This window comes from Thalassophryne amazonica, chromosome 2 (assembly GCF_902500255.1).
Source record: "Thalassophryne amazonica chromosome 2, fThaAma1.1, whole genome shotgun sequence".
NCBI classification, from domain to species: domain Eukaryota; kingdom Metazoa; phylum Chordata; class Actinopteri; order Batrachoidiformes; family Batrachoididae; genus Thalassophryne; species Thalassophryne amazonica.
Window position 1 is genome coordinate 119,106,096 of NC_047104.1, and position 14,716 is coordinate 119,120,811.

At 44.3% G+C, this 14,716-nt stretch overlaps 1 protein-coding gene across 1 annotated transcript in view; it reads right to left on the bottom strand.

The window, feature by feature from the left end:
* Positions 1–977: 977 nt before the first annotated feature.
* The window catches only part of LOC117529793 (ras GTPase-activating protein 3), a 149,750-nt gene continuing 136,011 nt past the window's right edge, over positions 978–14,716 (bottom strand). The window contains exons 19-24 of the mRNA XM_034192659.1: positions 9,066–9,172; positions 8,677–8,759; positions 7,859–8,067; positions 7,663–7,766; positions 7,358–7,541; positions 978–1,111 (exon numbers count right to left, since the gene is read on the bottom strand). Coding sequence (XP_034048550.1) covers positions 1,036–1,111; positions 7,358–7,541; positions 7,663–7,766; positions 7,859–8,067; positions 8,677–8,759; positions 9,066–9,172 — 763 coding nt within the window. The 3' untranslated portion in view covers positions 978–1,035. The remainder of the gene's footprint in view (positions 1,112–7,357; positions 7,542–7,662; positions 7,767–7,858; positions 8,068–8,676; positions 8,760–9,065; positions 9,173–14,716) is intronic.

Sequence of the window (14,716 nt, forward strand, 5' to 3'; positions counted from 1 at the left end):
CATCCATGAGTTTGTCTGAGTCTGGACAACAAGAAAATATTAAATTTATTAAAACTATACAATTCCTTTTGGTTGTACACAGGTATAGTATCCAAACACAACAGAAAAACGCATCAAATGAAAATGGAGGAAAAAACTGCACAATGATGATGATGATAATGGTTACAAATAAAGAATGATACTTGTCAGTGTAATGAGTTTGATAAGTAACACTAAGCTGCTGTGGGCTGCATTTGGTCCTCACAGTCCTTTTTGTGCCCTTGATCTTCACAGCCTTCCTGAAGTGGCTGGGAATAAACAAGAAAACGAAAACAACAACAACAAAAACCAGCTACATGACATCAACTGATCAAGTTGGGAAATTATGGTCCTTCCTTTTACAGACTGGTCTGACTTAAAATACAAAGGAAGAGTTCAGCAATCATTAAAATAAAGTACAAATCAAACATTAAAAAAGCTTTTCAAAAGTGTGCTGTAAGACTTGTTCATCCATAGGTTCCAAGGCGATTAAAGTGCGTGTTTTCACGACAAAACTGTCCTGTGAAAATGTTTGTTCTCTTATCATCACAGAAAGGAGGCCCAAAAGATGAACATATGATTCGCTCTTCACTCAAATCCATCCTGAACCCAACAACCATTTCTGCTCTGAGGTCTGTCTCTGATAACTTAAAAGAAGCTGCAAAATTACATCTATATAGCTCATTCAGTCCGGTATTGATGCCTAAAATCTTATTTTCTTTAAAACACCTGAGCTAATCAGTTATTACGATGTTTCTGACGAGACTTCACCGGTTTGCAAAATTTTCTTCAAATACACGAGCGTCCTAAATAATATAAAATATACTTCATTCATTGAAGAAAGGCCTATAGGTGCGTAGACTTGCTTTTAAAACAAGTCAATTTAACTTGTTTCAAGGGAAAATACATTTAAAACTCATTACCTGACACAAAGCATATTTTAGATGAATTCTTTTTTCACGGTAAAGAAATCAATGCTGGTTCTGGGTTGCATGGACTCAATACATTGGCCCATGGCTAGATAGAATAGGTAGAGATCTCAGACTGCTGGCGGATGTAGCACTGAAAACTCTTGTCTCCAATTGGATGTTCCCTGTAGAGAGAAGAGGAAAAAAAGTCATCTTCATTTGTTGGCAAAAGGTTACTATCTTTGTCTGAAGGGACAGAGGTAGTGATGGACCATGTCTTATTGTGATCAACATACCAATATAAATTTTCCCCATAGTAGGATTTTGTTGTGTCACCATATAAAAGATAATGCTGATAATGTCTTTTTCATGTGCTGCATGTGGGCAGCTCATGCATAATTGATGGTGAAAGGCAGAGTTCAAAGTGAGTGAAGAAAACTTAAGCTCACCATATACTACACGATGATACAATATAATACTGCCATGTGATAAATGTACCAGCATGATGAAAAGTAGTTTACAGAACAACAGACTCATGTGCTGTATGCGCTCCTCTCTGAACAGGGTGCAGTAAGAGTGGACTGTGCAGCAATTTGGCCCCGTTTGTTCTGCAGATGTACTGATTGAGAGCATATATGTGTGTGTCTGTGTGTGTATACACATACACACAGTCAAAGGGTTGGACACACTTTCTCAGTTGAATATAGCGGCCTATTAGTGTAAAAAATAAAATATATAGTGTTATGGGTACCGTAGCTAACCTGGATGATACAAGACATCACAGTTTCAGCTGGAAAAGTGGGCATGACCAAATTCCAAAGTTCGTATCAAGGGCAACATTTAAAAAATCTTAAAAACATGTCGATTTTTTTTTAGCCACCTCCTAGCTACCCCTGTACGAAATTTCAGCTCAGTATCTTTAAAAACTGCTGACCAATGGCTCTAGGTGGCATTTTCAACATGGCCACCATGGTAGCCATAAATCAGACCAAAACCTGAAATCAAAACCTGTCAGATATGTCTTTAGGATTGCTGACTGCTACCCATGTAACAAATTTCAGCTCAGTTAGTGCATAAAGGCTGTATATGAGATTTCATAGTGGTGAAGGCAGATGATTTAAGTACTTGGGGTCAACTGTTCAAAGTATTGGAAAGTGTGGTAGAGAGGTGAAGAAGAGTGCAGGCAGAGTGGAGTGGGTGGAGAAAGGTGGCAGGAGTGTTTTTTGACATAAGAATATCAGCAAGAGTGAAGGGGAAAGTCTGCAAGACAGTAGTGAGACCAGTTATGTTGTACTGCTTAGAGACGGTGGCGCTAACAAAAAGACAGGAGGCAGAAATGAAGATGTTGCAATTCTGTTTATGGACAGGATTAGGAATGAACATATCAGATGGACAGCTCAGGTGGGACGGTTTGGAAACAAAGGCAGAGAGGTGAGATTGAGATGGTTTGGACATGTGCAGAGGAGGGACCCAGGGTATATAGGGAGAAGGATGCTGAGGATGGAGCCACCAGGCAGGAGGAGAAGACGGAGGCCAAAGCGGTTTATGGATGTGCTGAGGGAGGACATGCAGGTGATTGGTGTGACAGAGAAGGATACAGAGGACAGAGTGAGATGGAAACAATTGATCTGCTGTGGCGACCCCTAACGAGAGCAGCTGAAAGGAGAAGAAGTCTGGCAACCACAGTTGCTTACTGTAATTTAACAGGGGGACAGTACTGCAATCTTTTTACAGTAAATAGACTATTGTATTTACAGTACACATGCTGTCCAGCAGTACAGTAACACTGGAAATATCAGTACAGTAACACTGTAGAATAACACTACCCTACTGGCAACTCTAGCTGCCAGTAGGGCACTATAAACTAAAATTTGTTACGGTGCACTTTATGCAAGCAAGATCCAATTTACTTCCATGATGTGATTAATTAGTGTATACACTTAATTAATTTGTGGGCCGCGCTGAGTGGAGTGCACACACTGTGTGCAAAATTGAGAGTGACAGAGTGAGATATATTATTGTGCATTTATCTGAATAACAAAGAAAACTGCATTTATTGAGTGCAGAATAGATTTTGTTTGCTCAGAGATACGTGCATGCAGAGAAATGAATGTCTTGGCTGTATGCCCTGACACATTTGTTTCATTACTTATTTACCTTATGCACACAATTTCCAAATCAAATCAAACCAAACCATGGGAACAGGTTTATGTTGTGCCACACACATAGCACATTAGCCATACTTTTTTTTTGTATATTCCTCTCCATGGACCCTCTGTTCTTCGTGCATGTTGTTACATGTTCAAGTACACACTGTAGTACACAGGTCCTCTAAATTGTGCAATTTTTTCTTTCTTTCAGCTGTTTCCCGTTAGGATTTCCACAGCAGAAACATTCATCCCTAATTCACACACATTCTTTATGAAAGCCTGGTGGATTCTGGCCAATGGATAAGTGTAAGGCATCGTACTATCCATCCATCCATTTTCTTCCGCTTTAATCCGGAGTTGGTGTCGCGGGGCAGCAGCACAAGCAAAGCCGCCCAGACCCTCCCGATCCACACACACCTCCTCCAGCTCCTTCAGGGGAACCCCAGGCGTTCCCAAGCCTTCCGAGAGACGTAGTTCTTCCAGCGTGTCCTGGGTCTTCCCCGGGGCCTCCTCCCGATGGGACGTGCCCGGAACACCTCTCCAACGAGGCGTCCAGGGGGCATCCGGAAAAGATGCCTGAGCCACCTCAACTGGCTCCTTCGACATGGAGGAGCAGCGGCTCGACTCCGAGCTCCTCCCGAGTGACCAAGCTCCTCACCCTATCTCTCAGGGAGCGCCCAGCCACCTGTGGAGGAAACTCATCTCGGCCGCTTGTACTCGCGATCCCGTTCTTTCGGTCTCATGACCATAGGTGAAGATCAGAACGTAGATCGATCGGTAATCGAGAGCTTTGCCCCCCTACTCAGCTCTCTCTTCACCACGACGGTCTGATACAGTGACCGCATGACTGCAGATGCTGCACCGATCCGTCTGTCGATCTCACGCTCCATCCGTCCCTCACTCTTGAACAAGACCCCGAGATACTTAAAGTCTTCCACTTGAAGCAAGGACACACCACCGACCTGAAGAGGGCAAAGCACCTGTTTTTCCGGTTGAGAACCATGGCCTCGGATTTTGGAGGTGCTGGATTTTCACCCCGATGCTTCACACTCGGCTGCAAACCACCCCAGTGCACTCTGAAGGTCCTGATTTGACAAAGCCAACAGAACCACATCATCCACAAACAGCAGAGACGAGATTCTGTGGTTCCCAAACCAGACCCCCTCTACACCCTGGCTGCGCCTAGAAATTCTGTCCATAAAGATAATGAACAGAACTGGTGACAAAGGGCAGCCCTGGTGGAGGCCAACGTGGCACCGGAAACAGGTTTGACTTACTACTGGCAATGCGAACCAAGCTCCTGCTGCATTGTACAGGGACCGGATAGCCCTTAGCAAAGGACCCCGTACTCCCCGGAGCACCCCCACAGGGAACCCCGAGGGACACGGTCGAACGCCTTCTCCAGATCTACAAAGCACATGTGGACTGGTTGGGTGACTCCCATGAACCCATTGAGCACCTGATGGAGCATGTAGAGCTGGTCCAGTGTGCCGCGACCAGGACGAAAACCACACTGCTCCTCCTGAATCCGAGGTTCGACCATCGGTCGAATTCTCCTCTCCAGTACTCTGGAAAAGACCTTACCAGGGAGGCTGAGGAGTGTGATTCCCCTGTAGTTGGAACACACCCTCCGGTCCCCCTTCTTAAATAGAGGGACCACCACCCCGGTCTGCCAATCCAGAGGCACTGTCCCCGACCGCCACGCGATGTTGCAGAGGCATGTCAGCCAAGACAACCCCACAACATCCAGAGACTTAAGGTACTCAGGACGGATTTCATCCACCCCAGGAGCCTTGCCACCGAGGAGCTTTCTAACCACCTCGGTGACTTCGGCCTTGGTAATGGATGAGTCTGCCTCTGAGTCCCCAGTCTCTGCTTCCTCTTTGGAAAACGTGACGATGGGATTGAGTAGATCCTCGAAGTATTCCTTCCACCGCCCAACAACATCTCCAGTCAGGGTCAACAGCTCCCCACCTGCACCCATAGACAGTGCTGGTGGAGAGCTGCTTCCGCCTCCTGAGGCGTCGACAGGTTGGGCAGATTTCTTCGAGGCCGACCGATAGTCCTCCTTCATGGCCTCCCCGAACTCCTCCCAGACCCAGGTTTTTGCCTCTGCGACCACACAGGCTGCGGCACGCTTGGCCTGCCGGTACCTGTCAGCTGCCTCCAGAGTCCCGACTGCCAACAAAGACAAGTAGGACTCCTTCTTCAGCTTGACGGCATCCCTTACTTCCAGCATCCACCACCGGGTTCGGGGACTGCCGCCGCGACAGGCACCAGAGACCTTGTGACACAGCTATGAGCGGCCGCATCGGAGAATGGAGGTGGAGAACATGGTCCACTTGGATTCCATGTCTCCAACCTCCCCCGGGATCTGGGAGAAGATCTCCTAGAGGTGGGAGTTGAAGACCTCGCTGACAGAGGGTTCCTCCAGTCATTCCCAGCAGATCCTCACGATACGTTTGGGCCTGCCAGGTCTGACTGGCTTCCTCCCCTCCCAGCAGATCCAACTCACCACCAGGTGGTGATCGGTCGACAGCTCAGCCCCTCTCTTCACTCGAGTGTCCGAGACACGTGGTCGAAGGCCAGATAATATGACTACAAAGTCGATCATTGACGTCCGGCTCAGGGTGTCCTGGTGCCACGTGCACTTATGGACACCCTTGTGCTCGAACATGGTGTTCATGATGGACAAACTGTGACTAGCACAGAAGTCCAACAACTGAACACCACTCGGGGTTCAGATCGGGAAGGCCGGGCTTCCCGATCACCCCCCCTCCAGGTCTCACTGTCGCCGTCCACATGGACATTGAAATCCCCCAGGAGAAACAATGGAGTCCCCAGTTGGAGCGCTATCTAGTACCCCTCCCAGGGACTCCAAAAGGTCGGGTACTTTGCACTACCGCTCGCCCGTAGGCCGAGACAAAAGTGAGATACCTGTCCCCCGACCTGAAGGTGTAGGGACGCGACCTCTTGTTCACCAGAGTGAACTCCAACACATGGCGACTGAGGCTGGGAACAATAGCAATGCGACCCCAGCTCTCCGCCTCTCCCCGTGGGCAATGCCAGAAAAGTGGAGCATCCAGCCCCTCTCCAGGAGTTGGGTACCAGAGCCCAAGCTGTGCGTGGAGGCGAGCCCGACTCTCTCTAGTCGGTATCTCTCAACCTCCCGCACAAGCTCAGGCTCCTTCCCCCCCAGCGAGGTGACATTCCACGTCCCAACAGCCAGGGGCTGTGAGCGCAGACCGGGCTGCCGGGCCACCCGCCCTCGACCGCCACCCAATCCTCTCTGCACCTGACCCCCATGGCCCCCTCTGCAGGTGGTGAACCCACAGGAGGGCGGGCCCACGTCACTCTTTCTGGCTGAGCCCCAGACCACCAGGCTCTCGCGGCGAGCCCCAACCCCAGGCCTGCTCCAGGGTGGGGCCCCGGCTCCGCCATAACCGGGCAATGTCTCGGTCCTTGATTTTTTACTGGTCATGGGAGCTTCTGAACTACCCTTAGTCTGACCCGTCACCTAGGACCTTACAAGGGGCACAAAGCCCCCGACAACATAGCTCCTAGGATCATCTGGGTACGCAAACCCCCCCACCACGATAAGGTGGCAGCTAGAGGGGGAGGAAGCATGAAAAAAAAAAAAGAACTAGGAGACAGAGATGTTGGAAAAGGAACTAGTGTGGCATGAACAACATCCTCCACTGCTTCCCTTCAGGAAGCTTTGGTGGCTGCTCTTACAAATGATCAGTTTCAAGTACATGACACTCTTAAGTCAATGACAGATGACAGTCTGATTAGTTTATTTCATTTTACACTCAAAACACACTTAATAATTATTTACGAGACTAAACACAACCCGTTTGTGCCCTCTGTCTTACTTTGTGCTCAGATTACGTGCTATGCAAATTGGAAAGTGGAATTGCACCGGCTCCAAAATGCACCTGTGTTCTGTACTTGGTAAATGGATAGAATGGACTGCATTTATGCGTTAGTAACTTGTACAAAAATAAGAAGAAATGTGCAGGAATTCTGCTGGATAGTTATTTTATTACAACTAACTAACTATTTTCTTTCATTTGTTATGTAATTTTACCCATTATTAGTAAAAGCAAATTTTTATTTGGCTTTGAATGGGTGGTTAACATTGTCTTGTAAATCTTAACAAATTACAGGTTGTACTTTTAAGATATTAAATATCAATGTACTGCCGTGTGTTAAATTAAGTGACCCAGCCAAACAATACTGAATCTGGGCTACATATAAATACAGATAACAAACACGTACTGGCTTCCTATCTTTGTCTTCTTGAACTTGTCACGTTTGTACTTGGTGTGCTGCTGCTCCAAAGTCTGTACTGCAGAAACAATCTGCTTCAGCGTTTTGTAGGTCTCCTGGGGATCATCGATGACAAAGCTAGAGTACTCCTCTTGCTCGGGTCCATCGTACACAGACTTACTGCCGCAGGCCTCTGCAGGACCAGACACACAGCACAGTGAGCGACACAACAACACAGGAGGATAAACAGATAATGAACTTGAAGCCCGGCACATATTAATGTGTATGTAAAAACCCTTGTGTCAGAGTCTGACCTTGCATCTTGAACAGTTTGGCCATATACACACTGAATAGGGAATAGATCCTCTCCGTCTCTCTGTCCCCGTCAACGTCAAGCTGGATGTTGGCTGGAAGGCCACTGAAAGCACATATGGGAGTACCAATAAGAGAGGACAAAGGAAGAAAGAAAAAGAGACTGATGCTGGATTGATTTTCCGTAAGGTTACGTACCCAGTGCAGGGCGTACACCCAGGGGCAGTGTCCGCGGAGAGTTTGCAGCAAAGCCAGTGGCCGTTGAGGTAGGCTGAAGGATGGTACGTACTTAGGCGCTTGCGGTTACACTGGCTGACTTTGGTTAGGATGTCAATCCAGTCACGTGCCTCGACACAGTTGTTAGCTTGGATGTAGAGTGCCCTCTCTGGCTGAATGACCTGGAACATCTGGGGACAGACAAACACACACATGTTTACAAAGAAAACATTAAATAGAAACGAGTGATTTGGGCCCAAAGCTCTTTTGCATGCACACACACGCACACAAACACACACACATATACGTGTTTTCATGACATATCAGGATGTATGACAGAAATGTGAAAAATGGGGTCCTAGAGGCCTGGGAATCAAACTCATTCTGATGCATGATTACAGGAACATGTCCATCTGTTGAGGTTTAGGCTGGGGCTATATTTTGGTCAAACCTGATTTTTATGTGACATATGAAGACACTATGTGACTTATGAGTACAATAACATCACACTGACAGTGTGTGAAAAGTGTGTTAAATTCCAAAACTGGCCACTAGGCAGTTAAACTGAAGCTGAGCAAAAACGATAGACATATTTTCCAAAAATTATGATATTTTAGTACAGCTGAGATTTTTGATATTGAAGGTGTTATCATAAAAATGTCCTGAATTGTCATGAAAACAAGTGCACGCACATACATATACACACACACACACACACACACACACACACACACACACACACACACACACACACACATACACACGCGTGTGCACGCAAATTGCTTGTGTGAGTTCTTTACATTTTTCATTTTGAATGATTCCTCCTCCAACCTCTCTACAGCCAAAATGTTCTCTATGGGAATGCTGCACAGAGTTCCCTCACCTGGAGATAAAGCGAAATGAATCCAGAGCAGTGACAAAGTGCAGGAACGGGAGGAAACTGAAAATTTCTGAAAAAGTGTTAACAAAAATGTCTGTGAAGTGAGTGAGCTGTTTGGGTTCAGAAGAAAAAAAAAACAGAACCTGCTTAACAACTTCAACATATTTTCATTACAAAATATGGTCAGGGTAAATCTGCACACAGCTGTTTTGTTGCTGTCATTGCAACACTCACACTGATGATACCAGAAACATATAATCATAGAAACAATTTGCTGAAAATGTAAAGATTTCCTGTGAGTTCCTGTACCTTTTGTTTTGTGATAGGTGAACTCGTGGTTGGTGAGGCGAAACCATCGCTTTTTGAAGTTCTTCATTCCAAACCGGTTTCTCCCCTGTGCTCGCTTTATCATAAATCTTAAGAAAATTATATGACAGAATAGTCGTCAAAACTTTCACCCACACAAAAATACAGTATACGAGGTCTGTTAGAAAAGTATCCGACCTTTTTATTTTTTTCAAAAACCATATGGATTTGAATCATGTGCGCTTGCATCAGCCAAGCTTGAACCTTCGTGCACATGCGTGAGTTTTTTCACACCTGTCGGTTGCGTCATTCACCTGTGGGCAGGCTTTGAGTGAGCACTGGTCCACGTGCGGAGGAATTTGCGTGTCGGGACGGAGTCGCAATGGCGCACAACAAAAAGCACGTCCGTGTTGGAAGTCTCACAGGACAAGTTGTGACATGCCCAGCTGTTACACAATTTCTCAGATATTCACTCGACTGAAAAGCCAGTGGAAGCCGTCTGAATCTTCCGAATGGTTTCCAACACGACGTGCTTTGTGTTATGCGCCATTGCGGCGCCGTCCCGACACGCGAATTCCTCCGCACGTCTTTCATTACAAAATCTCCTGTAACAGTGGAATGTGCTGCAAAAGTGCTGATGTCCACCGCTTCTGCAATTTCTCTGGTAGTCAGACGACATCCCGGATCAACACAGCGTTCACTTTGGAAATGATCTGGTCGTTTCAGCCTGTCGATGGCTGCTCGGAGCGCGGCACGCCCTCCGCCGCTGTGGGCCATCTTTAATCCGGTTGTAATGCTCCTTAATCTGTGTGACGCCCAGAGTATCCTCACCGAAAGCCATCTGAATCTTCCGAATGGTTTCCACCTGGCTGTCTCTCACAGTTTATGGAAAAATTTGATTCAGCGCTGCTCCAATTGCTCAGCCATTTCCCTGACAATGAAAATCCGACGAGGGGGGTGGACCAGTGCTCACTCAAAGCCTGCCCACAGGCGAATGACGCAACCGACAGGCGTGAAAAAACTCACGCATGCGCACGAAGGTTCAAGCTTGGCAGATGCAAGCGCACGATTCAAATCCATATAGTTTTTGAAAAAAATAAAAAGGTCGGATACTTTTCTAACAGACCTCGTATTTAAAATCTTTGCCATTATTCATATATTTAAGTTAAAGCTGTCAATATATTGTATGTTTATAAAGTTAAAGAGCAAATTACTTTCCACAAAACTACTAATTACCCAGAATTATGGAAATGTCTACATTTAACGAGGATGTCTTGAGCTATTAATATTCTGTTTACATGCGTATATTGCCATTCTGTTTTACTGCTGTACAAGACAATGGTGCATCATCAGTCATATAACAGGCTGTGGCTATGTTCACATTAGAGGATAAAGTGACCTGGATCGCTCAAACACATGTGGCACAGATCTAGTCTTATGTTAATCACTATGTGGTCCCAGACCTGATTTGACTTTGATCTGCGGTGGTGTGACTGATGTGAGAACAACTGGATACACGTCACTTAGAAATATGGAAATAATAACAATAATAAACAAAAATCTGTACTAAAATCTAATACAGGTCACTTCGGCCAGTAATGTGAAGGTACCCTTAGTGTCAAAGAGCAGACAGGTCAGCAATTCAAAGGTACCATGTGCAAAAACTCTATCATTTACAATTATTTTCCAGTTCATAACATGAGATTGTGTATGATTCCCTATATTCCAGGCAGCCAGTGTTTCTTTTAAGTTCACTTGAATTTGAGTAATACACCGATCAATCAACCATAACACTGTGATCACTAATAGGTGAAGTGAATAACACTAATTATGTCATTACAATGGCACTTGTCAGTGAGAAGGAGATATATTTGGCAACAATTTAACATTTTGTCCTCAAAGTTGATATGTGGGCAGCAAGAAAAATGGGGGCACATTAACAACTGAGTGACTCTGACAAGGGCGAAACTGTGATAGTGAGAACTGGAGACTGAAGACTGGGCATCTCCAAAACCACAGCTCTTGTGGGATGTTGACAGTCTGTAGTGGTCAGTACCTATCAAAAATGCTCCAAGGAAGGGAAACCGGTGAACCAGTGATAGGGTCATGTGGGATATGCTGGACAAAGAAGTTTGATCCATGATGGCCCCACCTCGCAACTTCCATGATGTAAAGGATCTGCTGTTAATGTATTGGTGCTAGATACCACAGCACACCTATGCAAGTCTACTGGAGTCCATACCTCAGCGGGCTAGGGCTGTTTTGGTGACAAAAGTGGAACCTACACAGTATTAGGCAGGTCATCACAATGTTATGGATGATCAGTGTACATTACCTTGAACAATTATTCGTGTTTATTTTATGTGAAAGTTACACGAGAAAAATCTTTCTTTGGCAAAAAAAAAAAAAATGCAACAAGAACAAGTCGAACGTTGAGGTCTGACAGCCAAACAGTAACCTTTATAATGTGTGAAAAGTCACATGATCATTTTTTAAACATTCATCTTTGACATATGTTCACGAATGCAACTTCGCTCAGAAACCAACTGTCACGTTTAAGAAGTTGTGAGTTTGCTCGAGTACAGCAATACTGAAGTGTATTGAAAAGGATCCATGCTTGTAACTGTGTAATGACACAAATATAGCATAGCACTGACAACCCAAACCAATTTAAAAGGCCAAATAATGAATAAAATGGATCTGAAATGAACAAGGATCTCAAGCAAGTTTCACTGTTCTGAAAGTATATCATTTTCTAGTCAAGTAACAGAAAAGGATTGGCTGCTTGGAGGATGGAAAACAATCTGAAAATTATGATATGCTTTGGAAAATGCTTAGTGGTTTTACACTGTTTGCTGCTAATGAGGTAAAACATACATATGGACCTTTAAAGACAAGAAAAGAAGGGGAGGTTTGTAATACAGGGTTCCTACAGTTTAGGGGGATTTAAGCCTTAAGACTTTTAAGGATCCGTGGGAACCCTGTAATAGAGAAACAGAGCTACCACGGTTACAAACACCAAAGTTACTACTCTCCCACAGGGAAACTTGTACCCTTTTTCACAGTGCTGAGCCAACTGGCACATTTACAAAAAATACCAATAAAATCCAGTACAGTAGCAATATGGTCCCAGACTGGACAAAGGGTATCAATGATCATGATGTGGACAGATATGAGATCCCAGAATTGTCTGTACGACAACCAAGCTCAGCACTACCGTTACACCAAGCATGTCTTAGAACTATTCGTACTCACAAGGCTTTAGAGGTAAGAAGGCCTGATGATGAACACTTTACTTTATACCATTAGAATCACTGCCATTTGTCATGTGATGATAATAATAATAATAATAATAAGTGTATTAAGTTACCAGGTGATGTCTTGAATGCTGCTAAGGTTTACTTCCAAATGCTGTTTTACACTGAGTGGCCAGATATAAAGTAAAGTGCAGCAGCATCTTACAACAGCAGTGTGATGTCGGTGAGGAGAAAATGGCTGGTTTTAGGGTTTTACAGTGCAAACACAGGAGGTCATGAGGTCACAAGGCCTTCACACACAGAAGCTCTTACCTGCCCTTTGTGCCTTTTGACCCCTTCCCATCAACCCTCTTTATAGTGACTTTTACACTCCTATGCCCGATTGCAGAAACAAAAGGGGGCGAGGAGGCCGATAAGTGAGGCACTGGTACACACACCGTCAACTACCCCCCCCCCCCCCCCACACACACACACACTTTCACAGCCTCATCACAAATATTACAACAACAGCCCATATGTGAGGAGAAAGGCCTCAGCTGACGACGGCCTGAACTTTAGAGGTCTGCTGTTAAAAAGCAGAGAAACGCGTTACACCACAAGATGCTTCCACCGGTTTTCTGGGCTGGCTGCATCAAACTTATTTTGGCATTAAATTATTCCTAACATACAAATCCATTGTGATTTAAATTCTGTCATGTTTATCTCTGTTATGCCTGTGACAAATATACAGCAGTCAATTTCAGGAACAAAGGTTCCATTTAAAGAAAATGTGTTCAAATGCCAACAATTCATTATCTAAAAACCAACTGACATCATCAGTAAACCAGCAATTCAGGATCAACAGCATAATGATGTGCAAACATTGAAAGACTTGTGGAATATTGAGCACTATGCATAATATTACTACCTCATCAACATTTTTTTTTTTTTTTTTTTTGATGAGCTTCATGAAGATATCTCAAAAGAACATGAACAGATTTCAGTGGAATACAGTGGGGAGGTTGCCCTGAGTAAAACAACAACAACAACAACAACAAAAAAAACCATAAAATTTTGTTGTTGCTCCAGATTAAGGGGTCTACCCGACCTGTGATTGTTAATCTATGAGATCTGGTCCTGATTCCTTTGATCTCTGATTTCTCATTCTTTTGACCAGGTCAGATCTGCACAGTGTCACCAGCATGCACCATGTCACCACATCCATCGTACGACGGAACTGCCCTGAGTTCTGGATAGCAACAACCCAGGCTGGTCATCCACATCGCTTGAAAGTGTCAATCTGGCTTCCACAGCCAATGCGGGTGTCCCCTTGGCTTTCTACAACCACTGGGGTTCTCAACACAGAGGCACCTATGTGATGATCATGACCACAGAAATACTCCATTGGCCAAAATCTCATAGTTGATGTTCCCTCACAATACCCAATACTGACCCCCACAGGGGTCAGTATTGGGTCCAAAACTGTTTCTAATTTATATAAATGATATTGTCAATGTTTCCAAAATATTAAAATTAGTATTATTTGCAGATGACACAAGCATTTTTTGTTCAGGGGGGGATTTGCAGGAGTTACTGAGGAGGATCAGTATAGAAATGGGAAAATTGAAAATATGGTTTGACAGAAATAAATTATCATTAAACTTAAGTAAAACAAAATACATGTTATTTGGCTATTGTAATACAGACATACAGGTTCAGTTACAAGTCGAGGGGGTAGATATTGAAAGGGTACATGAAAATAAGTTTCTGGGGGTGATAATAGATGATAAGATAAACTGGAAGACTCATATAAAACATATACAAAGTAAACTGTCAAGAAGCATTTCAGTTCTAAACAAAGCGAAACATATTCTGGACCACAACTCACTCCGCATTCTTTACTGCTCACTGGTTTTACCATATTTACAGTACTGTGCAGAGGTATGGGGTAATACTTATAAAGGTACAACACAATCACTATCAGTAATGCAGAAAAGAGCTATAAGAATTATTCATAATACTGGCTATAGAGATCATACAAATCCACTATTTTTACAATCCAAATTCTTAAAATTCACAGACTTGGTTCATTTTCAAACAGTACAAATTGTGTATAAAGCAATAAACAATTTACTTCCAGCAAATATTAAAAATATGTTTTTTAACAGATCAGGGGATTACAGTCTGAGGGGGAAATTTAATTTAAAGCATCAGTGGGCACGAACAACATTAAAAGGTTTCTGTATTTCTGTCTGTGGGGTGAGGATGTGCAACAGATTGGGAGTGGGGCTCAAGCAATGTCCAAGCATGAACCAGTTCAAACAGCGGTACAAAAATATGTTTTTTTCTGGGTATAGGGAGGAGGAAGGGTAATGAGGGTTAGGGTGTTTTTGTTTTTTGCTTCGGCTTGTAAATATA